Source organism: Lepisosteus oculatus, chromosome 23 (genome assembly GCF_040954835.1).
Source record: "Lepisosteus oculatus isolate fLepOcu1 chromosome 23, fLepOcu1.hap2, whole genome shotgun sequence".
NCBI lineage: Eukaryota > Metazoa > Chordata > Actinopteri > Semionotiformes > Lepisosteidae > Lepisosteus > Lepisosteus oculatus.
The window spans coordinates 11,815,115-11,842,032 of NC_090718.1; the positions used below are offsets into that span (position 1 = coordinate 11,815,115).

Sequence of the window (26,918 nt, forward strand, 5' to 3'; positions counted from 1 at the left end):
CCATCAGATTGTAAAAAGTGATGAAATAATCATTTTTATTCGATGCATTTTTGCTGTTCTTAATGCAATAAGCCTTTATAGGGCTCAAATCACTAACATACAGTATGTCATGCAAAACATTTACAACATTCCACACCACACAGTAACACGTCTGGTGAATCTCTGTTGGACTATCTCTCACTGTTCCCTACCAATTGAATTTCTAAACCAATGTAACTGCTCAGATAAAACAATATATTCCATAACGCGAGTGCTTGATTTCTTATTACCCATTTTTTCACTAGAAGAACTATTGCGAAATGGACTGCTTGGAATATTCAGGCCTTTGATGTAATAGGACGGTTTTCTGACATGCTTATCACTTGAAAAATCAAAAGCCCAAGTGGTCTTTTATATGATTTTACAGCCCTTTAATCTTCCTTGTTTTGCACTGTCTGCTGACTTTGCAGTGCTCTTTAACAGAAAATCGAGGACAAGGCCCTCAGGGAAGGGTGTCATATTCAAATGTTGTTTGTTGTAGAAGGAAGCCCTGTGCAGTGTTCTGCTGTGCTTCCCCTTGGGTGATCTCTGAGAACAAACACTTCTTCAAATGTTGTAAAAGTACTTGCTACAGGTGCTCCCAAACAAAAACACAGCCCATCCTTTGTAACATATATTCTGTTGAACACGTCAAGGCATGTCATTTGCCAAACCACTTTATACCATATGGTGTCGCGGGAAGCTGGAGCCTACCTGGCAAGCAACGCGCGCAAGGCAGGGTACACCCTGGACAGGACGCCAGTCCATCGCAGGGCAAGTGCAAGCCCATCATACATGGGGAGAACTTGGAGGCCACGGTATAGGCCGAGGGGGGAAATTAGGCCTGGACACCGGGATAACTCCCTACTCTTATTGAGAATGACCACTGAGAGTCAGGACCTCGGTTTAACGTCTCATCCGAAAGACAGCGCCCGATACAGAATAGTGTCCCCCCCCCCCCCCCCCCCCACTAAACTGGGGCATTAGGACCCACACAAACCGCAGGGTGAGCACTCCCCGCTGGTCCCACTAACGCCACTTCCAGCAGCAACCATAGCTTTCCCAGGAGGTCTCTCCGTAGAACATTTTTTCCAAAAATAAAAAGATTAGAAACCCTTTGCATTGGCTCTGCTCACAATACGTGACTCATTAAAATTCGTGACTCATTAAAACTGCCTTTGATGACAGGGTTTCTGAACTATAAAGCAGCTTTCTTTCACAAGCTGGTCATGTAACCACACAGGAAGGCGGCAGCAAGTTTTGCTTTATTTATTTACAGTGGAATCAAACAGTTCACATGTAAAAATATAAAACAAACGCCAAGCACAATCATATTTTACACGGCAAACATTAGCAGGTCACAGATCATCCGTCAATTTATGAAGAACAAAATTAAGAGGGATAGAAAATAAGTTCTAAGATGTCTTTCATGTTCTTTACCTGCTTAAAAAACACATGCATTTTACACGTAGCAAAGTAAAACAAATTAATACAGATGAAATGTTTGAAGAATTCAAGTAGATTACAAATTTTAGTGTTGTTATTGGAGTTACTGTATATATTGACTTTTGAAAGATAAAATATGTAAAACAAGTTGCAATTCTGATAATCACTCATGTCAAATTGAGGAAAGTGAAAACCATGAAACTGGTTTCTCCCCATTATTCATTTCTGAATTTCTTTAACTAGTACAAAACTCACTAAATAAGCACCAGTGTTCAGAACTATTGTACCATGAAATATACAGTAAAAGTAACAAGGCCTGCAGACTTAATTTGCCTGTGAATATTCTTAGAGCCAACCATTAGAAAGTGAAACGAATATTCAATTCGACCAGAAATACAAACAAATTCAGAAATTACTCATCATTTCTCCATAACATTAGTATTTACAAACTGCTATTTTAATGTAGCAAACTGTGGAAGTTTCACAGAAACCAGTTTATTGGCAACCATTGGCTTTTAACAGTTGGTTCATCCAAGCTTTCTCAAACTTTAGATTCCAGCTGGTGCGGGCCAAGCACCTCAACTGTTGTAGCCTATATTAAAACTCTGGTTGCATTACCAGAAACCTGAACCACACTGAGAACAAAAGGAACTGATTCATTTCAAATGAATTACTTGGGATCTTTTCGATCTTCCGATTGTAACAAATAAAGATTCAAAACATGTTTTTTAAAAATAAATCTCCAGCTGACAATAATGTTAAATGGATGTATATTTTTTTTCTTTTACCATTATTTCCCTGTGATCTATTTCTCGGCATGATTATTCTTTATACTTAGATTCTTGTTTCAAGAGCTGCTTCTCATGCAAACCTCTGTTTCCAGAAATGGTTCAGGCTTTAACAATTCAAAGACGTGTACTGTCAGGTCACTGGACTGCCAACACAGGCAGACTCGCAGGAAAGGGTTAACCAGCATCCAAACTTTGCGATTTCCCTGTCGAAGGGGGAAAAAAAAGGAGCAGGAATTGGTTTAGTCCCAGCCTCTTTCTACAGAAGAAGAATACGAAACACAATTGCGAGGTTGGTTATAAACTGATTAGTATGAAAAGAGAGAGATTCCAGCTTACAACAAAAATGTATCCCACAAAACATAAATAGACATCCATGCACGTTTAATATGTACTGTACTTGTTACACCAAGATGTTCTTGGTATAGGAAATATGTAAATGTGTGTACTGTACATAACATTTCAGATTTCACATAGTTCCAATGATTTCATAATTGCAACTTAACAGTACATCAGATGCAAAGCTAATTAAATGAATTCTGACATCAACAGTTACTTTTTTAGAAACAGTTCTAAAATTGCAGATCGGTGTTGAAAAACTTAGTCCTGGGACTTGCACCGCGGACTGGGCGGAAGTACACAAGACAAAGAAATGACAAGCTGTAGAAACAAAATCAGGGGCTCTTCCTACCTCCCTTGGTTATCACATCAACTGAGCAGCGCACAGCGGAAGAGTTCTGAGGCCTCATTACTTGTGTAAACACTTCTCAGATGACATGATACATCCAGCATTGTTTGAGACGCATAATCCTGTAACACAGAGAGAAGGTATACACAAATTAATACAGAGCAGCGTTGGTTATTTCTTTGTGTTACCAAGTAGGTCAACTGAAAACTAATTCTCATTTACATTGATGGCTCACAGACCCACTGATACAGCAGGACATTTACTGGTGCAACTAATTGTTTTATTATACCAAATCAGTCCCCAATACCCCATGCTTTGTATAGCGCCCCACCTGGGATTTGAACCTGCAACATTCTGGTGCAGAGTCCAACCCACTTCTCTAGGCAATCATGGCATAGGATAATAATGCTCCCTGCATGGAAAGGATTTGTGCATTGTTTCCAAAACATAAGCTTTATAATAATAATTTCGTTAACAGCCACAAATATTGCTCTTGTGTTTGAAAAGGGGCAAACAAAACATTGCTTTAAAAGACGGAAGCTTTGCGATAAGAGTGGAAAAACCAGGAGTACAAATTCTCTGCAAATGTACAAGATGATCTCCGAATCATCAGATTGCGTTCTGAGAGCCGCTCTCATCCACAAAGACACCTGTGTGAGGCATGCAAATGAAGTTTCCTAAGAGAACTGCTGCAGGTTGGCTTTAAAACCACAAAATGACAAAGTGCAAGTACAGTAGCCTGGGCAGATCCTAGTATATGCAGTATATATATATACTATATATAGTATATATATCATCTCACACAGAGTATATTCTGATGAGACTGGCCACACTCCCCTCAGAGTGTGAGGATTAAGCTAGAAATTTGCTTTGGGGGTGTAGATGAGATACCAGAGAGATGTGCTACTGAAAGTCCTGGGTGCGAGATTTATATATGCAAGTAGAAGTTTGAGAGATAATGTTCCAATCTTCCTCCTGAATTTCTAGTAGAACTTTGTCATTATTCCATTTTTATATATAAGTATAGGGCTAGCTGATGTTAACTCATATTATTTCAACAACACATGCAATAATACTTCATTTCATTGTATTTAATAAGATATCATTTGATGTAATTTGTCTACCTATTGGTATTACACCAGGCACTGAATACAGAATTATTTTAACATGCAGTTTTATTTCCATAAAATGTTTTAGGTCTCCGCACAAATCTATGTAAAATAAAAAGAAAACTGATTTATATTCAAAATGCTTGAATTGAAGAAGCACACTGCTGTTTTATTTTTTAGTAATATAGTATAGATGTGGCAGAAAAAGACATGCTAAGTAGGCTTTTAAAATTAAGTTTCTGCAAAGGGGAATGTGCTTCATAACATGTTAGAAATGAAAAGAAACACAGAGTGACAGATTTCGCAACTTCAGTATGAAAGACAAAACTGTAGTTTAATTACAGAGATTACTGTACTGTAATCTCATTAGCATAACTGCTGAGACCTTTGCACATTTATTACTCCAAACTGGGGTGAAGGTTAAAGATATTCATATTTTAAATCTACTGAACTTGGATGACCAACTATATTCGAACTACTAACACTATTGCTAAACTCTCAGGAAACGGCAACACCTCTTTTACACAAACAAACCCTGTGTTCATTCTTGCATTCCGACCAATTACCTTTTAAATAATTACACAGTGCAGGGGAAACATTTACAAGCAAAAGCAACATTCTGTTGGCATTGCAACTCTGTTGGCATTGCAATATAACATGCATTTTCTCTACTGGAATAAAGTGAAATTCACATAGATCAGTCTAATGTTTTAAAGACATACATTGTGAATGCACTCTACTCAAACACACCATATAATGCACTATATATATAGTTAGATCAAAAGCAAATCATTGCTTCCAGTGAGCATAAGGTTAGTGTTGGGTAGGCTGTCTAGTCTTGGCCTTCCAGGGCCAGTGCTTCTGTAGGGTTTCATTCCAGCTCAGGTCAGAACACATTAAAGCACCTCTTGACTGACTCCACTGAACCAGTTTCACAACTGCTCCCAGCTCTGCAGGCCTTACAGAGACAGAGAAAACCTGGAGACACAGCGGCCTTGCCAGACAAGGATTAGACTGCTGGATGACCAGATTGCAAAAGTAAAAAAAACATGGGGACACGGAGGGTTGGTTATAATTAAATGTCTAAATAAAAATAACATTTTGTGTAATATTAATAATAACCCAAGCAACCCACACATATCACAGCTTTAGATGATCCATCATTATAAACATTTTTGACTTATGAATCTTACATATAGTGATGTGTATGTTCTATTAATGTTGTTCTGATTCTGCTTACTCACTTCAAGAGTCACAGTATAATCTGCTAGAGAAATGAGTGAAGTGCAGTCTCTGGGTTCAAACAGAGTTACCACTGACCCAAACATCTTGCCTGGGAAACGTGGTACTTTTGGGATTTCCATGGTTATTTTTGGAAATGTTTCGATGCATTTTTGTTTTCTTTGCCATCTTTTGCCAGCTATTGACAGGACCTCTGCCCCCACTGCTCCAGTCAGACCTGTCATTTCATGACAACTGCTCTATTTACTTTCTTATCTAAGGTCTGAATTACCTCCTTATCGATGCCACCAAATTTACAGCAGTGCCTCTGAAAAAAATGGACGAGTTCCACATTGTTCTCCACCTCAGCGAGATTTACAGCTGTATAGCCCAGGAGGTGTTCCTGTAAGTCATAAATAAATAAATAAGATCTGTGTATGTTTTTGTTTTGCTCCAGCTTTAAAAAATCCGTAGACCAGAGATCCTCACACACCCACAAGAGTGGAAGACTGGATTTATTCCAAATCATGCCCCAGTGACATGACATATCTGATTAAGTACTTCATCAAGCTGATGTTCCCCTTCCACATTTGATCAGGAGAGGCTTTGAAGTCTTTGTCTTAAAATATGTCATCCAGAACAGGCAAGGAAAGCAGTAAGACAAACCCAAGCTAACTGAGATTAAATAAAAATTGGAGTCTTTGACTCCTGGTCTTGGTACATACTGGAGCATAGGGATTTCCTCCCATTTGCAACAAATATTCCAGAGTTTCGTACAGCTGCTCCTTGCGCAGAGTCTGAAACTTCACCTCACTGGGCGTCTTGCAGTGCTGGAGCTCTTTCACCGTCGCATTCAGAGCGAGAACTGTGCAGTGCAGGGGCGTGAGTCCTGCCGGGGAGAGAGAAGAAGTCCGGAAAAGTATGTTACCAAAAGATTGCAGCTTCTTTTAAGTTGCCTTCATGATGAATGACAGAAAACACGCGTTTTTGAAAAAAAAAACGGCATCATGTTGTGATGGTGACCCTCAGCAGAGACAAAATGATTTAATTTCCAGAAATAGCCCCTTATTCTTTAAAAGGAATTCTGACAGTTTGCAATTAGGAATAAAAGTAGATGTACCATTGTTGTCTGTAGCTTCAACTTCCACATTTATCCCATCACTAATGGAATTTTTCAACACCTGAAAAAAACACAAGGATAAGGGATTTGCATGCATTTTAAAAATTAAACAATTTTAGCTTTAAATATCCAAATATTTCATGGATTAAGAGACGGCATGTAATATGAAACTACACAACACAGGGTGTATTTGTTAGTGGCTACTCATATAAGAAACAGAGATCCACTATTAGAAACAGAAGTGCCCTGTACCTTAATGATGATCTTGTTACTAGACGTTTCTTTACATAAAGAAAAACTGGCCTGTAAGCTCTAATTGACCTCAATCCAGTATGCATGTTTACCTCCAGCACCCTGACATATCCATTTTCTGCACACAGGTGAAGAGGGGTCTTGCCAAACTTGTCCCTTTCGTTCACACTGGCCCCCAGAGAAATCAGATCAGCCACCATCAGATGCTGGTTCTTCTGCGCTGCCAAATGCAGAGCTGTCTGTGCATGAAACACACAGCAGAAAGTGGAGGAGTTGCTACAGTATAGTCGCAGCTAAAGCTTGCATACTGTACATGCTTGAAGTGGGGGAAACTCTTCAAAACACTTGCTGAATGTGTAGAATAGGAACTACAGAACATTATGACATGTATACATCCCAGATTTACCTTTCCCTCAGCATCTTTAGTGTCCAATCTGTTTAATGCTGCCAGCCTCTTAGCAATGGCATAGACCGGGGCTCTTTTCCCTTGACCGACCACATCATGAAGCAGTCTGGAGGAAAAGAACAAGAAAATAAATCATTCAGAAAATCCTAACGCCCCACAACCTGAGGAGAGAGAAACTACGGGATTATTGTTTAACTGATCTAAATGCTGAATATTGTTACCATTCATGGTGGAAAGAAATTATTGTCTTTGTTTTAATACTCATGCTGTGTTTTATGATCATGAGCAGCATGTGTCAATATACCATAGTTATAAAAAGGAGGTAACCACCAGGCTGGGAGTTATCAGCCATACACAGACACACTGTTAAAATTCTACCAGGGTATTTTAATCTGGTTTGGAGTACTTCCTGCTGGAGTTCCATGGAAAGGCTGTATCCTCAGCAATCCATAGTTTCATTTGTCACGGCTGTGATAACGCACGCAACATTACTCCCGTGCTGATAAACGTCTAAAGGGCATTCACTGGAAAACTCTACAGGATGCAGGGAAGGTTCACACTGAGGTCTGCTTCCATGCACTGAATAAGATCAACACATATGGCCAGGCTTCGTTTATATTGCTCTTTGAGGAAAAATCTGACTAGTTTTATGACAATCTGTGCTCCTTGTATGATAAGAGTAATAATAGTAAGCAAGGGAGTTTAATGAATTCTGCACAATTCCCCATATTATTCACAACAGAAGCGGTAGCAATTGTTGTGTATCCTGAATGCCGCCAAAATGATAGTGAGGATCCTACCTGTGAGGAAGTGAAACGAGTGAAATTCTTTCCAAAAAGACCGTACTCACATGCTGCCACTGTTGTCCACTCCCAGCAGCTCCTGGTCAGGAACGCCTCTCAGCACACTCTCTTCTCTCTTGAGTTGAAAGTGGAAAAAGGACAGACTGTTCCAGTCCTGCTGCAGTTCGTAGGAGACTGGGGGGCTGAGGCCCGGCAGATGGTCCGGCGGATTTTCGGAATATCTTTCGCCGAAATGTAGCGGGGGGCTGTGGTAGGCGGGGTCCGGGGGGGATGGCACCTGGTAGTCGGAGCTGATCTGGGAGCAGGCCGCCTTAGGGTGGGAACTGGACGCCGCGTCCTCTGGGCCATCGGCATAGAATCCTCCTGGATAGCCGGGGGACGGTTCGGGGGTCCGCTCGTGGGACAGGGGGGAGAAGAGGTCACAGCCGTCCGGGGAGCTGGCTGGGGAGAAGTCAGTGGCCAGGTGGTAAGCGGGGGCTGGCGGTGAGCTGCTTCCTGAGCTGTGCTCCACGACGGGGCTACGTTGGGGAAACTCCTGTGTCCAGGGCTCGGCCTGCTGAGCCGCGAGGAAGGAGCTGGCAGAGATGTAGGGTTGCGAGATGCCTCCCTGAGACTCCCTGGGGTTCCTGTAGGGTCTGCTTGCCTTGAGGTCTTCTTCCAGGACTTCGACGAGCATGGCAAGATCCTCCAGGCTTTTGGGGGACTGCTTGCTCTGGAATATTCAAAGGCATGTAATGTTACATGTGTTTGTTAAGTCAGGAACTGCATATTCCTGTCTCATGCCGTCTGATTGCAGATCGCCTTTATTGTGTCACATTGCCCTAATCCTTATGAAAGCCATCTCTGTAGCAATTTTCCCATGTCAACAGCATGCACTGGATGGGTCGGCTAATGTTAAAACCGATTCGCCCACGGCTTTTGATACATCAATTATTATAAAGCTTACCTGCCTATGTTTCCGGTCTCCAAGTGGATGGGCTCGTCTTTTCTCCCCTGCAAGGGAAAAAAAAAAACAGCAGCACATTTAAACGAGTGAACTTCACACAAGCCTTTTATCTTGAGGAAAGACTTCTATTAAAAAAGTAGTGTTGTGTATTCATGCTCTAACACACACCTGGCATCGCTTTTGAAGATGCTTTCCCAGGTGTTCCCTTAAAAAAACAAACAGGAAAAAGTCAGAAACAATCAAAACCTAATTAAAACATGTAAACGGGAAATGAAAAACACGTTAGAGTGACAAAAAGTCGTGTGTTACCTGGATTTCGATAGGTTCCAAGCCTTTAGCAATCCTTATTTTCCTGAGCATATCCCTGACAGGCATTCGTACTCTGACTCCCAGGTACTTTTTCTCCGATTGAGAGTTCAAAAGTATAGAGTCTAGGAAAATAACGTGAAGGTAACTAAATTAAAACGTGTATTGTATTATTGAGTTAACTAGAGATCACAACCCAGTCCCCATTAGGCATCGTTTCTGCATCTTGCACATAATTAACATTTTGGAGGGTATTTACTTCCTACTACTTGATCACAAAACACATCCCTTTTTTCTCTTCTCGAAATCAAACTTTAAAAGGCACGTACAGTATTAGTGCATTTAAACGCACACTATGCAAACACCCACAATTATTTCGTAAATAAAAATGAACCCCCTAAAACGTCTTATTAATTTGGTAATAGCATATCAGCCATACCGGTCGAAGATTTCGCATTCGATTCTGGCGAGGTGAATTTTCGCTTCCCCTCAGACTTTTGGGTGTCTGTGTCACCCGACCCCGGCGATCCGGGACAAGTTTTGAGACCTGGCAGAGGTGACTTATTGGTGAAGGAGTCGGTGCGGCTGGTTGCTCGCCTGCCCTGCTCAAGCACAAAATCCGTGTGGTTATTGAAATTGATGATCATCTCTCCAGTGCTGGAGGTGACGAAATACCGAGAAGTAGAGTAGACGCGCTCCCCTCCAGAATGATAAAATCGGGGAGTCACGAATCAGTCCTTGTCCAGAGGGAGGGTGTTGTGTTCACCGTCCACGCAGGTTTTATTTGGTAGTCATCAGGACAGATCTGAAAAAATGCACGCTGCAAATGAAAAGGAAATGATAAAAAAAAGCCAAATATTCCTGGGAAGATGAAATATGATCATAAAAGATGCACACTTCCCAAACACCTTGCTGCGGTGGGTTACTATTGTACTGTTTGTGAGGGAATTCAATCCCTCACGACGGTGAGCGCTTATATTTGAAGCACGGGGCGTGGCATATGGGGAAAAAAGTGTTTTCGTGACATAAGCAGGTTCCAGAGAAGTGGTGAATTGCTTTGTACAGCGTCTTTTGAGATTAGTTACGTAGCTGAAGTTTCGGTGCAATATTGCCAAGTTCATGTATACGTTCCACGTCTGGGTCAGCAGAAATGCAGTTCTCCGAAAGTGCTCTTTCTTTAACGTGTCTCTGTAGCAAGTGCGGCTTGCAAAGTGACGAATTTACAAGGGCGTTCTCTGTCACGCCACGTCATTCTCTCACAGTGTACAGTGGACACCAGTTATTTGATTGAATCACCCAGATATTTCGTTGTTATTTCTTTCTTCTGACTTGCAGATAAGATTTTTTGGTTTTCAGTGAGATACACGTAATGGGAATGATTTTTCAAAGATCGGGATCCCTGGGATATAGCCAAAAGAATACCCCTCATGTTTCCCACAAACGCCTGTGGGCAGGTTGGTACATTAATGTTCTTCTCATGATATTCTCGCGTTGGAGACTTCCTTCTGTCACATTCTGTATTGCAACCTGCTATTTTGCGGTCTGCTTTAGCGCTTACCGGGGGATTACGGGTGACCTACGGTACTGTACGTTCTCTGTCAGCAACAATGTCGATGCTCCTGGACTTCTGGCAGTGGTGATTGATGTCTTGGGAATGCACAAGGTGCAGAGATTTTGCAATCTGTAGATCTTAATTTGCTAGTGGTTTTCGAAATCAGAGAATCACATATTTTCATGCTATAGAGAATTACCTGCACTTTCACCGTCCGATATTTCATATTTTTTCAGCCTTCGGGCATGCACATGTTGAAGAGGAAAACACTGCACCTGCGTAGGCGTCATTACCGTCACTTGAAGAATGAGCAGTGAGTTTGAGTGCCCTGTGCCAACAAGATACAGTAGCTAGAATCATTTTTTCCACCCGTTGAGCTGTACAATGTACAGTAGGTCTGTGGCAAGTAGTTTGGTGGTTTGCTTGTTTTTTCCCCCTAATGTTCTGAGGTTAAAAGGCACAATGTAATTTCCACTTTTCTCCTCTTGGTTCACGTTCAAACCTTTAATCTAAAGATGTCCATTGGGCTGACTTGAGGAGTTTGAATACTTCAGGAAGGAAGTTCACTTTCTTCACCCTGTTAGTGAAAGACATTCCTTTAAACCTGGGAACTGGTTCTGTCTGGTTACACTTCTCTGGACTAATTCTTGTGCAGCACTTTCTATTTTTCTGACAAGGTGGCTGTTATTATGCACAGTACCCACAAACATACTGTACCATCACTAGATTTGAATTTGATAGTTGATATAGCCTAACAATGTTTGACATTGTCTTATTTTCCTGCTCAGAAAATCAGGGAGCCAAAATATTACAACTCATTTGGCAAGAAGCCCTTTCAGGTTGAGTGCTTCCTATCTTATGTTTATAGGGTGTTTTTACAACCTGCACCATTTATATCCACCAGATAGGAATAAGAAGAGGTTACTTCCAGTACTGTCAAGTTAAAAGCCTTCTTCAGGTGTGATGACCTTTCTAAAGCCAGGTGCATTTTCTCTGCCTCTGCTTTGACTTCTAATCTCTGTCTCTTACTTTGCATGCTGACAGAGTTCCTCACTGCAGCTACATTGAAACCAAGCCAGCTGTCTCTGCTGCTGAATGAAATTGGTTTCAACACTTAATAGCGCCACCCAAAGAGGGGAACGCTAGGAGCTACAACGTACCACTGAGAGTCGCTTAAACACGCAGTCAGTCTGGTATGTCCGCACCCGGTTTTGGCGAATGAAGAAATATTGCGATTTTAAATGGGTTTGAATTTGGTGAAATATGACACGAGTCAGGGGAGCTGGGCTGTTGTTAAAGCAAGAAACCCTAGCAGACGCATTGAGAATAAGTAGTAGTAGTGGCGCAATCTAATATATTGCTACATGACAAGAGGAAAGGATATCATAGACATTACAAATCCATCCAAAGACACAATAAGAATACCTTTTAGGGGCTTCCTCCTTTAGGCATTATATCTTATTCCGGGAGTGGCCCACCCTGGTCCTTGAGAAATGTTAGGTGTCGCCACCTAAAATTGGCAGTTTCTAAGCCCTGGGAACAATTTTGTTTTGGCCACGGTGATGTATTCAATTAATGAGTATCGAGATCTTCCGAAACAGGACTTGAGAGCTACTGGCTAATGCCCCATATCTCTCAAGGACCACAACTGGCCATTAACGGAACCGTTGATCTTAAATCAAAAGTGACCTGTGTTTGCAAGGAAAGAGGTTGAAAACATTTTCTGTAGCCAAACCTTGTGCAGTTCTGCAGGAAAGATGTCAGATCAGCTCAAATCACCCTTGATTATGGAGGTAGAATACTGTATGTTGTTTTTTGTCATTGTTTCAGAATATTCCTTTATTGTTTGTGTTTGCATAGATCTGGTGACTGAGAAGGCCATGATACTTAGATAACATCAGTGTGATGCTCATCAAACTATTGAGTGCTCCCCCCCGACCCACTTGTTAAGATCCCTGCTCTGTCTATCTCCCCTCATTCTCATAAGTGACCTGAGTTAATTAACTAAAACGTGTCTAGGCTACCACCAGAGGGCAGTGCTTCTTACCTGGACACCAAGACCTCAGGAGGAAAGCAGAGCAGAGAAAAAAAAAGAGTCTATCTCCCCACTTTCTTGTTAGTTAATTAAGACCCCTTACATGTATTTGGACTACCACCAGAGGGCAGGCTTGGAGCACCAACCAGAGAGGCGGCCACAGAAGTAAGGCAACCATGAGACCATAAGAAAGACACACACTTTTTTTATTAAAATGCCAATGTTTTATAGTTCAAGAAGGTAGCTGCATCAGATGCACAGGCACAAGTAAAGGTTTATTCCAAAAGATGGATCTGAAGAAGGCTCCACAGCCAAAACTTTGTGTTTCTTTTCTTCTACTTTCAGCATGGAATAAACGTTTACCTCTCAGTTTCAGAAAGAACCATCTGAATTGCGGTTGGAGACACTGCATATAGATCAAGAAAGCATCTCTTGGACCTTGCAAATCAGATCAGATTCAACAAGGAAAACCCTCAAACAAGTGAATGATTACTGTGGTGTGACAGCTGTCGCACAGTCCTCTCTCTTGTGCCACACAGACTGAAGAATCAGTCTGGCAAGAGCTTTGCAATTTTACAGGAGCTTTGGTTTTCCACAGAACAGAATCGCGAATTTCCAGCTTGGGAAGGCCATAAAAACATACTTCCACATTGTTATAGAAAATGTCATGTCCTACCTGGCTTAGAAGGTCTTGGGAAACACTTTGCTTCTCTTTGTGGTGAATCAGACTGCAGAGGTGAGCTTTTCAACACTGTCTGCACCTTGAGAGGCAAAAGTAAACAGGAAAATTAAGCCTATGACACCCCTGTCACACCTGCTTGTTCTGACACTGAATTCATGCTCAAGTCCTCACGCCCTCACCAAAGGAAACCTTGTTTCCTCTTAAACAAGTGAAAACCTAAAAACAGGAAACTGAAAGTAATAAACTTTAAGTGGCTAGTTCTTTTAAATTATTTCCCATAATTAATGCATATTGTTTGATTTTCAGAAACTCAGGCCTTCTTCATACCTTAGGAATTTGGGACAGCCGCCATCTTGTGCTCTACTGGCTGTCTTGGATGAGCTCTCAAACTGCCTCTAGTAGCGGTGAGAACTGCATCTCAAATCTACTTATGCAAATCCCATGTTAATAAATTAATCCTAACGAAACATGCCTATTTTATGCATATGTTATTCCTTATGAAAACTGATATTTAGATGATAAAATGTTCTATTTAATACTGTAAAAATCTTTAGATTAATTTCTGAGGAGATGTACTTGGCATATTCTTTGCCTGCAAGGGAGCTAATGGCTATTCCTTCATGAGAATCCAAATTGTTCTGTACGTTGATATTTCAGGGTCTCTAAATATTTTTTTCATACTCACACATATGCTTTTTAATCTAGCAGTGTGTAATCATATTAAAGGTGGAGAGGCAAGATAATGTCCCCAGACCTGGTTCTTTCAGAGCCTTATCAGTTCCATGAATTTGCATTGGTAGAGCATCAAGTGTCATGCCAGTCCCTGTGTGCAGAAAGCCTTATTCTTATTATGACACTTTCACTTTACATGAAACAATACTGACTTTCCCATAGTCAAAGTGTCGCATTTGTAGAAACTTGAGGCTTCATCTTCAGTGTGCTGAACAGGAAAAAGGAAAAAGGAAGCCTGAATTTACTATCCAATTGTCATTCTTGCCAAAGATCTTCAAGGGCTTGTTTTTTTAGACTAAAGAGAGGGGGAAGAGGCATGTGTGACTCACACTGTGGGGCACGGACTGTGAAACTGTCACCTCCATAGTGAACTTTCAGTTAGGAAGCTGTTGTTTGTGTGTAAATGTACAGTATGTGAAAGATAGAGGAGCACCGTTTAAAAAAGTTAGTGCTTTAAAACCTGCAAGGTTTATTCATTAAAACAAACACATCTTTGCTCCTTAATTCATCCACCTAGCCAAAATAAAATTCAGAAATATTGTATTTAAGTATAGCTTTCCAAGACAGATCCAGTCATGTTGTATATTGACCTCTTGTTTAAGTCCTGTACATGTCAGATTTGTAGGAAGAAGAGAGATGCATAGTGCTGCACTGCCGTAAGATCCTGCATTTATTGACAGCACTTCACTGTGAGATGTGTGTGACAGAAGCATCTCTTTGCAAATTAATTTTTGTCCTGCAAATTTTTAAGGGGTTATTAGTTAGGACTTCTTGTTTTTGTTCAATAACTTAATAACTTAGTTACTCCTACCCTTGAAGTCATTACACTTCATTGTAGAAACTGAGATTTTATGATATTTTGGATACAGATATGACCAAAAGACATTAATCTGTAAATCGACTTATTTTTTGGGGATTTTAAAAAAGAAACACATCCCTTGAATTTGTACACAATGGCTGTAATTGCAAAAGCAAATATCCTGTATTTTTCCACGTCTGTGTTAATCCCCAAAACAAATACAGTGAGTTTGTCCATAACTGCTTCAGTTCTGAAAATAAATGCCTTGGATTTGTACACAATCGCTGTCATTTTGAAAACAAATCTCCGGAATTAGTCAGTGTTAGTTGTAATCCCAAAAACAAATACGGTGAATTTGTTCATAGCTGCTGTTGTTTTAAAAATGAATGTCTTGAATTTGTACGCAATCATAATTCGTGCCAATAACAATAACAACCACAGTAGGGTTAGGGAGGCACAGTTAGAAGTATTTGCCAAGCTAAACATCACTCTTTATGATTTGAGAGACTCCTAAACTGGTGCTTTGTTTGTGTTGAAGTTCCTTATCAGAGCAAAGCACTAGACCTATTTATAGGTATTCTTAGCTTTTTAAGGCCAACAGTTACACAGCATTTATAGATTTTTTTAAAAAAGTGTAAGAGTATTCTATATACTATATACTATATACAATATACTGTACTTCTGGAAAAGTTTCCCAGATTTGCATTGCATCTTCCTTTGTCTTCATCATGTAGCAGGATAGCATGATGGATGATATAAAGAGTTTTGTTTTCACTCTCAAATTAGAGATTTTTTGTAGGTCAATAGCAAAATAAATCTCAATTAACCACATTACGATTCCATATTGTAACAATTAAAATGTGAAAAAGTCCAAGGGGGGTGAATACTTTTCATAGCCAATGTATATTGTTAGAGGTGTTTTAGGCAATCCAGTTCTTAATTGCCTTAACTTCAACGTTAACTTTAACTTAAGCAGCCAATTTCTGAGAAGACATGTGTTTGAAAATGAGGTCTATCCTTCCTTGATCAGAAAGCTGTTTATTGTTGGTAAAGGTTGTGGAAAGCCAGAGCCTGTCGTAAGCATGAGGCACAAGACATGTCTCTACCCTGGACAGAATGCCAGTCCACCACAAGGCACACACACACGGACACCATAGAGATACTAGTTACCCTAGACAAGGCGGGAGGAGCACCCAGTAAAAAGCAGGCAAACATGGGGGAATATACAGGTTCTGCACGTCAGTCCAGAATTGAGCTCCATGGCTCAATTCTGGACTGACGTGCAGAACCTGTATATTGTCCAAGATGGTGTATATGGTGTCCAAGATCTGCGTGGCAGCAGTGCTAGTTGCCACTATTCCACCCTCAAAGTGAAGTCAGCCAAGTTAGATACGATTAAGGCAGTGTTAAAATGTCCCCCCAGTGTTCAGCTGCGTTATTGTTGTTCTGATCCATCCATCCATTTTCCAACTGCTTCTTCCAATTCGGGATCACAGGGGAGCCAGACCCTATTCTGGTAATCAACAGGCACAAGGCAGGGAACACCCTGTTGTACACCAGGGCCAATTTTCCCAGAAACCAATGAACCTACCAGTATGTTTTATAGTGGGCTGTGGGAGGAAACTGGAGCACCAGGAGAAGACCAGATTCAAACCTGGGGAGAACATACAAACTCCACGCGGAGAGTGCCCAGAGCCCCAGCACTGTGAGGAAGCAATTGTAACCCCTGTGCCACTGTGGCACTGTGCTACCTCTTTTCTGATCTAGGCCTGTACCCTAAGATGTATACAGCTACTCATGCAGCCCTGTCTGAAACAAAACACACTTGATGTATTGCTACTAGCAGGTCGTTTTGGTCATTGTGGTAAAACATGGTACTATGCTCTAATAGTAGTAAACATTCAAACAGCCAGGTAGATTCTCTATCTTTAAAGGAATGTCCTGCACCCACAGGCTTAAAGATCTGAATCTTTTTCCTTGTCTTAAACAGAAAAGACTTCAAGGAGACCTGATTTAAGTACTCAAGATTTGGATTCTGATGGTTTTAGTAGACTATAGGGGTCTATTGGAACTTAGTCAACTCAGTAGACTCTATCAGAATTAAAAAAAAAACAGAGGGCAGCCTGAAGCTACTCACCCTGAAACTAATATTTTATCATTATCCAATGGACCGCTAAAGGACAGGCTTATTAGGCTTTTAGCAAGAGGAGAAAGTCTGCTCATTTGTTTTTCCTAGAGGGGAATTTAGGAACTTGAATATTAAAATCAGTATTGCAATGGCAAATTCAAATTCCAACCCAAACGACAACCAAACATTCAACTTAAGTTAAATGTCGTGACCAGTACTGGTTGTTTCATATGGCACTTATAAATTTGAGCAGTTTATCCTGTCATAGTAGTCTCTGATAGTAAGAGAGGAAACCTGTGAAAATATCAAGTTAAACACTGACGAAACGTTGAAACATTTATTGTGGAGAATGGCGTTTATTAGCACACCACCAACACAATTTTATTCATTGTTTGTCTGTAGTCAGACCAGTAGATGGCAGTGTCGTATAACGTTCACATGAGAGATACCCTTTGCCACTAGACAATGGTGTATATAACGTAAATTGTGGATTGGGGCTCCCTCTTGTGGAGTTCCTATGATATGTCCCGTGTTGTGTGAGCTCCGTCTTTTTCCTCGCTACAGTCTAGCTCGTTGGGTTTACTGATGCCTTTAAATTGTCCTTGTGTGTTTGTGTATGTGTGCCCTGTGATCCAATATCGTTAAGGTTGGAGTTCTGCCTTATGCCTTGTGTTCCCTGATTGTTGAGACATTGCTGCTTTCAGATGATAACCTCCCATGACCATGTTCCAAGTAGTAAATTGCTCCTGCATTTTCCTGTGCTCTGCCATGCATTTTTGTCATGAATTATTCTTTCTGTTGTTGAAAATAATTTGGCTTGCCACATGTGCTTCATATTAGAAACATTAAGTTTATCTTTCATCAACCTGGAGAGCTGACACGTTCAGTTTCACAAAAATCAAAGAGGCCCAGTACTAATGTGTTCCTGGAAAATAAAGTAGAGAATGAAATTAATATATATGAATGCGTCAGTAGAAATTGTGAATGGGCTAACATGGACTCTAGTGCCTACTTAGTACGAAGAACAGTGTTTAATCATCAAAGGACTGACGATAAGAAGAAATACAATTTCACTTATGAACGCTTTAAAATCTCAAAGAGTTTAAACGATTAATTAAAGTCAGGAGTATGACTACACATTACACATCAAAACTTTACTGCAAAGAGTGAGTTTGGAAAATGCTGATATTGGCAGCCTCTGTGCACAAGAAGGCTAAATAGCCCATCATGAGGACCCTGCTCTTCATCCGAATAAGACAACAAGAATTGACAGATCTAAGGTTAAAGAGGTAATCTATACACATGCAGCAAACTATTAAAATAATCCGGAGTCTATTTAATTTCTTAAAGTTGAAAAAGAACTCTGGATATACAAAAGCCTATTTGGTATCTTCAAACATACACCAATAAGTCAAGCATTTTAGTACTGTAATCTGTGTGAGATAAAGGCATGTATCAATATTTCAGCATGAGGCAGACTAACACAGGAGGGAGAAAGAGTTCATTTTGACTTGGTTAACACAAGCTGTAGATGCTAAGTGTCAGATCTGACACCGGGGTTTCTAACTTCCATCAAAGCTGTGGTTCTGGCACCATAACCAAAAATGAAGTCATTGCCAAGCTGATGTTCGAGACCTATAAACAGAACATCAGACTTAAAAGTCTGAAAAGCAGACAGACTTGACTTAATAGCAACCAGCTGCAGCAGTACTATCCAATTTGGTCAGCCTATTGATCTGAACATTAGCATAATGGTAAAACAAAGTCAGTGATGGTGAGTAATCTTAGCAATTGAGGCTACAGTACATATAAATACTAAAAAGTGAAGGTCTTAGTACAGAACCCTGTGGTACACCATGCATTAAGATCAGTCTTAAAATAGTCAAGACTTGTCTCCTGGCTGTTATATAGGAATCATACCAGCGAAGGGAACTCTCTGCAGTCCCTAGATAATTTTTCATCTGATCCAGTTGGATGCTGAGATTGACAGTATCAAAAAAGATGCAATTTAATTCAGCAAAAACGGGATTTTACTGTAAGTGACCTGAATTCAGAAGCCATCGCCATTGTTCTAGCTACCTTGACAAGGGATGTTTTAGCGATTAGATCAGTGGATCCTCATAGTGGATCACAAAAGACACTTAAATGAGATAGCAAAGGATTCAGATTATCCTGATTTGCATTTGTTTCTGAGACGTGGCAGGATCCAAGTTTAATTTAAGGACAGCCAAATGGAATCTCTCCTTCTCTCACAGGGTTTCTTGGACCCCAACAATCATTCTAACTTAGGGAGGCTGGCATGCTATGTACGGTAGGTTGGATCGAAAAGTGTCGCTTAAACAAATGAATATGTTAATGATCCTCATGATTGAAAAGCGTTTGGGGAGTCCCTCAGCACCTGGGAGATCCAAGACACAGTTTAGCAGTAACACATTTTGGCAAAGTGTAAACTACAGTACCTTTCAGGGAAGTAATAAGCAAGCTCTTACCATGTTGTTGCTGTAACCTATATGCAAATTCAGCATTTTGACTTGACCTCTGGTCCACCTTTAAACAAGAGATCTGGAGTTAAAAGAGTAGTGAACACTGAATCATTTTTAAGGTTCATAATGTCACTACCACAGGAACTCTCACCTTTGATTCACAGGTATTATAAGATGTTACCTGGATGCTTCTCTGCTTTCATTTGTTCCTCCTCCAGGCTTGTCGATAGTGACACGGCTAATCAATTAATTAGAAAACACTGAACATCACTTCCTTTTGTGCAAACATGTTCTTACCATTTATTCCCGTTGCAAGATATAAAGTTCTGAACCATTGTGGGCAGGTTTTGGAGGATGAGAAGCAGGGTCAATACATTAAGAGTGTTTATTTATAATTGCAGACAATTTCCAGAGCAAAAAAAAAAAGAACAAAGCTGCTTTAACTGGAATATGGAACATACACAAGAATTTGAATGGAAAGGAAGGAAAATGACTGTTATTCCATTGTTCAGAAAAGATTAAACCTACTGACAATCCTTTCAAGTGTGTGAATTAGAAAAAGACTGTTCAGAAAACACTGCATTCGGCTGTTAATAGTAACTGATGCCGTTAAAGTAACTGTAAGCTTTTTTCCCTGTCTCACTTGAGTGCTGCCCTTAATCCAGGTCAAAGTGTTTTTCATCATCAAATGCAGGAGATTAAAGTTTCACAGCCTTTTTAAATAGTAGTTGTCCGTTATTATTTGCAGTTCTAGTTATCAAATGATTTTTTTAAAAACTATTTATTAATATTAAATATCTGATTTTCACAATTGCATCTTCCCTGCAGATGACTGTGGTATTTTACAAATGAAAGTGTGCAGCCAGACTGAGCAGTGCTCAAGAAGGCTAATGAGCAATATCTTCTCCAGTGCATGTAAACTAAATCTGTGTCTGGTATGTGTATAATGTAGGTATTCCATTACTTTATGAAAGGATGGTACTCAATCTATACATTTAGTATAAAAGTCTGTTTTATTAAAAATAAAGATAATTTGTTCTGATTAAATATAAAGACTAACATGTTCAAATAATAAAATCTCTTTTTATGTTTTTTTGCCTAACAATGACTTTGCATGACCAGTGAATTAACTATCTACAGTTTAGTGTTAACCGAACACATTTATATTAATCTCCAAATTGTTTACAGTTTTTCTTTTAAATATGAACTTTTTTTAAGTTATTCAGGCTGGGTTTTATATCTGTTTGCAATAACAATTAGGAACACCACAGTACCAGTTTTTTTTCTCCCTTTTTCCCTCTGAGATACTGACCATTTTCCTTACGGCATGAAGCTCTTGCCTAATGCAAAGGAGCCATAAGCCTCATAGGAATGAAGAAAGATAAAATCTTGGCACCAAAAATACTCAACCAAGGAAAACAAAAACATGTCTCATTATTTTCCCATATTCTGATTTTCGCAAGAAATGTGTTATTATTTAATCTTTCCTAAGGATTTTGACAAAACACCAAAAGATGTGTATGCTGGCAGTTAAACTGGTTTGTGTAGGATAAGGAAACCTTTGTCCATGAATCAGCCGAGACTTAAACCGATTAGCCATAGAGGAGAAAACTTCTGCAAAAGCCATCTTATCTGCGAAATAGAAATTGAAAAGATTCTGAAACTGTACCGAATTTGCCTTTTTGTGTGTGTAATTTATTATTAATTATTAGTATTACTCTGAAAGCAAACAGGAGAGAATCAATGAAAGGCAATGACTTCTAGATGAGAATTCTACATCAGTAGAAAGCAGTGTAAAACCTGGTGTGGTTGTTTAATGCAGACATGCTGAGCAGAGGAGATAGGCAGCATTGAAATAAGAGCAACTTGACAACTGAACACATGCGCCTGTGATCACAGCATCGTGGCTAGGTCGTATCTCAGTTCTTCACGCTCTCTTGAACCATGATCTTGGAATCAAGAAATAATAATACATAAGAGATACAAGCGTAAGGCGTTATTATTATTATGATCATCATTTACACAGGAACTGGACAATGTCACATTTGATTTCTATAGGTGGAAGTCCCAAGAACGTGTTTCAAGAGAACATGAAGAACTGGGATATAAGCTGGCCAAGATGCTTTAATCACAGGCTCATGTATAGGTTGAATTCTACACCTCCAGGGAGGGGAAACTGGAATGAGCCTTATTAATGTTGGATTTTCACAGTGACTACAGGTGTTTTTGAATAGTGATCCAATATTCTCCAACAAGGGCAAACTGTATTTCCTGAAGGTCAGACAACACATTCTAATTTGTTAAAGAGACCATGGCACCTACATGAATCATCTATTTATATAAATTCTTAGATAATCTTTCACACAGACTCTAGAAGACCAAATCCTGAAATTGTCTGCTGCGCACATGCTTTTTTAAATTATTCTTGACTTACAGAGCCAAGTTCCATGAAAGGTGACAGTGCATTAGTTATCTCATTATGTATTTGTCTTAAAAGTTGCTTTTAGTAAATGTTGTTGCTCTACTGTACTACTTGTACTTGGGGTAGGAAACGCCTTGTTTCCTTTTTTATGCAGATGTTAAAGGAACCACTCCAATCACAACAAATAAAGCAGTCATGGGAAATATCATCAATGTATGAAACGTTATTGTTAGGCAGGTCTGGAGCACCAACCACTTGGAGAAGGCAATAAGTTATAAAAACAATGGTCATTATTTATGCAGAGCAAAGAAAACAAAACATCACTGTCTTCTCTGAAGCTCCAGCTAAACTCTTCAGCAAGTATCCGTTCTAGGAATAGCCAGGCAATATGACAAATATGACTGTTACGTCCCAGTGTGTGTTCTGTGTGTGTTTTTTCTATGTTCCACACTGCTGACCCTTGATTGTTCTCCCTTGCCCATTGGCCCACCATCACTCCACTGTTTCAGTATGATGTCATCATTAATTAGCCCTCAGCCAATCAGAACACATCTTATTCACTATATAATATGGAGGCTTTCAGAAAGAAAAGGCCTTTCGTTTGACTTCGGTCCCGTTCGGTTTTTGGTTGTCGCTTCGTTTGTTGGTTTGTTTTGCTTTGCTTTGTGTGTGTTTATTTTCGTATAGCTTCGGCTTTGTTGTTTTGTTGGTTTTTTTGTTTGTTTCTTTGTACTTTTGTTTGTTTGTGTGTTCATCCTTGTTTTGTCATTACCTTGCCCCAGTGTTACATGTTCAACTTTTGTGTTCTTTTGTACCCTGCTCCTGTTGATTACTCTTGTTTTCCCTTATTTGTTTTCCTGGTTCACTTGTGTTTTTGTGTGAACTTTTGTATATAAGGTTAGTTTAGGTTGCTGGGTACACTTTACACACTTAGTTGACTTTGTATTAGTACACTAGGTTAGTATGGGTGAGTGTCATTTGTTTTGTATGGTTTTGGGTAGTCAGTGCAGATTAGCTAGGGTGTTGAAGACGCCGAAGACCATGTGTTTCGGGTTTTCTTTTGTAGTCAGATTAGCTTTCCCTCACTGTCCTAGCCAGCTCCATTTTGTTTGTTATTTTCTTTTCTTTGGCACCACTCTAGTTCCTTACCCTTATCACGCTTCCTAGTCCCTCACCAAAACCCCCCCTGCTTCCAAAAGAATTTTCCTAAATGTTACACCCCTTTACCCCTAGACACTTGGTGTCGTAACAATGACTAAGATGACAAAATGTTGTTTTTAACTTCAACAGTCACAAAGCAATGTACCTAAGTCAGTTCACTGGTCACTTCCTTCCTTATTCTGGTGAAGTACTGTACAATACAGGGTGTTATGTTCTCTCACCTGGACAACAGATGCAAACCGGCACTTCCTGTTTTTAAATCTTCCCCTGACCAGCTGTCTTCCTTAAATCTGTCAGGTCACAGGTCATTTCCCATTATTCTGGGGACTGAAGTACTGACAAGATCCTCCATGATGTCTGAACCTACTGTACCACCGTCTTGCACATAGCGGTAACAAACAAAATAAAAAACTGTGCTCATGCTCGGCAGGACACTAGACTGGTCCTCTTCTCTCATGGAAATCACAGCTTGCACTGGGGAGAAAGCCTACCAAACGTCCAGTCTTAATTTCTTTAGCTCACTGTCAAGACAGGTGTACCAGCAAATGGGCCGTGAATTGGAAAAGACCTGATTTGTTTTTAACAGACATCTCCCATCTGTGAAACTTCATTAAAGCAACGCCTCTGGTTTCTTTATCCATGATCCATTGCTTGGTCTTCAGGAGACCTGTAAACATTTTTAACGTATCTTACAGATTTTAACATATCTTTACTTGGGCTTCTACTGTAGTAAATTTAGCTTGTGAGTGACAAACCTTTTCATTTTCAATCTTAATGGTGCATATAAATACATTTCCAGTATTGTGTGGAGGTATATGGAACTGTTCCCCTTTCCAAGACAAATAAACCAATCGTGGGAAATCTCATCAATCTCAGATATACGGAACTTTAGTTTTAAATCTTTTCAGACGAACACTGTTTGTGTGTTTTGAAAATACAGTGGCCGACCATTGCTAGTAACAAGAAACATACTATGACTGTTGCCAGTACTTGTACTCTTGCTATTTAAATAAGAATACGAGTATTTGAGAGACAAATTCGTGGTTGGAAATGATTGTTCAGGCTAGTGTAAAATTACAAAAGAGGGTCTTTGAACTCTTAATGACCACAGAGAGGTTTTTGTGGTTTGATCCAGGCTGTAATGGAGTGTTTAGACTGATGTCTGCATCTTTGTGTGCATTTTAAAGTTGGAGATTATTTTGTTAAGACATATAAAAGGGCAAATGCATGCCTGGAGTAAAGACAGCTGAATACAGTAAAGGGACTTATTGTACAGTAAGGGATTGTAAAAAAGACGATGTTTTTGTTTTGCTTTGTTTCATTCTTTTTCATCTTCTGTGCAGACGTCTTCCACAGCGATGTTTACTTTCTGTGTTGTTCACTCTCGCTGTCCCCCTCCTCATCTGTGGTCTGATAAATACTATAAAAAGGAATTTGCATGGAAACTGCTGGGAGACAATCAGAGTTTATTAATGCCGGCTGTCTCAAATTATTCACTCCATGGATTGAAATGGCTTGAGTCATTCCTTCTAAAGAAATGAAATGCCAAATGCCAAATAGGAATAAGAATAGGTAAGAATAGTCATCTTTAACAAAACAGCTATTCTTTTAATAATCTGCATGCAAATGTTTTGGATGAACTCAACAGGGTGAAAAAAAACGATGAAGATGACACCGTATTCGCTTCATCACTACAAAGAGCACAGCAGACTGACACAGTCGACATATTCACTGGGTTGGTGCTTGCAATGAAACAAATCAGAAGGAGAAAAGCCCGAAATGTCCTCTTTTTAAAACAATCCCTCTTAAGCAACAAAAGTATTACTTAATGTTTTGAAAGCGTGGTTATTTTTACAAATGCAGAATCAAAATAAACCCAAGACCAAATCTGAAAATCCCAGACAAAATGTTCTTTTATTATTGCCCCAATGGCAGAAGGTGGGTGTGTACTTCTGTCCCTTTCCTTGAATCAGATGAGCAACCCAGGCCTTGGAATAACATCCGGTGTTGTATTATGGAGTCCCTGGAAGTATTTTTTTCAAATGATTTCCCAGGAACCCAGTTGAAAGCTCAGATGTGCTATTGATCACCCCAGTTGTTTACATTATATTTTTGATGAACATGAACATCGGGACAGGTTTTCCAGTTCCCAATGTTCATTTTTTCAATGATATCCATGAAATCGACAGCTAAAGGGACAGAATTCAAGTGGGAAATGAAGTATGATTATACCCTATTTGCTGGATATTAAATAATATTGTTTAAAGTGGGCGAGGAATACAGAAACGACAGTAATGACACTGACAGTATGACAGTGGGCGGAGCATTGGCTCTGTGGCTAAGGCTCTGTGCCTGTGGCTGGAAGGTTGCTGGTTCAAATCCTGCAGCTGGCAGAGGAATCCTACTCCGTTGGCCCCTGACCAAGGCCCTTAACCTCAACTGCTCCAGGGGTGCTGTACAATGGCTGACCCTGTGCTCTGACCCCCAGCTTCTCTCTCTCTGTCTGTGTGTCTCATGGAGAGCCAGCTGGGGTATGTGAAAAGACAAATTCCTAATGCAAGAAATTGTATAGGGTTAATAAAGTGATGTTGTTGTTAAAGGAGTTACTAGCAGGATATCTTTCCGTAGTGAGATTGCAGAGCCATTTTCTGAATATTATAGCAGTTGCAAGCATTTGGTACTGCCATTTCTCTTTACAAAATTGTAGTTTACTAGATGATTTATATGGAGGCAGATTTAATTATTATTACCATTAATCATTGGTAGTGATTTTGATCTTCGCTGACATCTCGTCCTCTAGCGCTGACTCACTGCTAATCTGTTAATCCCCTTGGGATGTGACACCACCAGGTCTGCTATTATTTCTTTATGAATCAATCTATCGTTGAAAAAAAAAAATATCCACTACTCCTGACATCCAAATTCCAGATTATTAATATGTTTAAACTTGCATTTATTTGTGTACACAATAATAGGCAAGTCAGAACTTTGCTCTGTTTGGTTCAATAAGAATGGAACAGGCTAGACTGGTCCTACCAACAGAACTTTTTTTTTCCCACACCTCTAACTCGAAACCTCTTCATCATTTCTCAGGTCATGGTTTTGAACATGACAAGCCCCAAGATTTGTAGCCTAAATCACCTGCCATGAAAAGTGACTGCCAAAAAACCCCAACAAACCTTTGGTCGCATAAAACTACCATTTAATAATTTACGAAGGTCCAAATTAGATTAACAGAAGGGGAAAATGTTCATACCCCTAACCTATTAATGATTACCAGTTTTAAAAATAGATTTTATGTTTTCTTTAATGCGGGTTTATAATTAACTTAATATGATTTAGATTTCATTTACTGCGGCAAGCATTTTAGCCTGGAATAAAGCAGGGATGGCATGCTTTTATTGAGCTCTGAACGTTAATGTGCAATAGTGCCATACAGATGCGAAAACGTCATTTTTCGTTAAGAATCAGCGTTGTGCTTGTCTGCCTGTCATCTGCTTTCATCCTGTGTCTGCCGAAGTTAATTCTTTTGTCAGATTTTACAGTGCCTTCGCTTTTCTTTTGCTGCTTTAAAAAGGGCAGACTGTGCACCACAGAAGTGAAATTTCCATGTTCTTGTTTGATTCACTATCGTGTTGCCTGTTATGAACTTGTAAAACATCAGGGTGTTGTTCACAATTCACCTCCCTTGACAAGGTTCAGTGGCTGAATTTTCTCGCTTTACTCATTGCCTAGACATCAGTTTTCCCAGCCATGGGAGCTGTTGTTTTGAGGACCAAAAAAAATCTATGCTGATTCCACTTGATTAGGCAGTGGTTGAA

The 26,918-nt window shown here is 39.8% G+C and overlaps 2 protein-coding genes across 6 annotated transcripts in view; one reads left to right on the top strand and one right to left on the bottom strand.

Annotated features, from left to right (window-relative positions):
* The window catches only part of LOC102691973 (POU class 2 homeobox associating factor 1), an 84,300-nt gene that overhangs the window by 1,973 nt on the left and 55,409 nt on the right, over window positions 1-26,918 (top strand). The window contains exons 2-3 of one of the 3 annotated variants that reach the window (XM_015337571.2): window positions 12,675-12,855; window positions 13,679-13,776. The exons of 1 other annotated variant lie outside the window; for it this stretch is intronic. In XM_015337571.2, the coding sequence (XP_015193057.1) occupies window positions 12,794-12,855; window positions 13,679-13,776 (160 nt within the window). In that variant the 5' untranslated portion in view covers window positions 12,675-12,793. The remainder of the gene's footprint in view (window positions 1-12,674; window positions 12,856-13,678; window positions 13,777-26,918) is intronic. One more of the 3 variants, XM_015337572.2, reaches the window with a different exon arrangement.
* On the bottom strand, window positions 1,265-10,043 carry LOC102692379 (NF-kappa-B inhibitor zeta). 3 transcript variants are annotated; one of them, XM_015337569.2, is made up of 12 exons: window positions 9,543-10,043; window positions 9,107-9,228; window positions 8,966-9,002; window positions 8,798-8,844; window positions 7,899-8,563; window positions 7,049-7,154; window positions 6,735-6,881; window positions 6,391-6,451; window positions 6,080-6,159; window positions 5,563-5,673; window positions 2,944-3,062; window positions 1,265-2,458 (listed from the first exon to the last, which is right to left on the bottom strand). In XM_015337569.2, exons 1-11 carry the CDS (start codon window positions 9,748-9,750, stop codon window positions 2,961-2,963), a joined length of 1,686 nt encoding a protein of 561 aa, XP_015193055.1. In that variant the 5' UTR covers window positions 9,751-10,043; the 3' UTR covers window positions 1,265-2,458; window positions 2,944-2,960. The 3 variants fall into 3 exon arrangements, with proteins under 3 accessions (XP_015193055.1, XP_015193054.1, XP_015193056.1); XM_015337568.2 differs by having other exon boundaries at window positions 5,996-6,159; XM_015337570.2 differs by lacking the exon at window positions 5,563-5,673 and having other exon boundaries at window positions 5,996-6,159.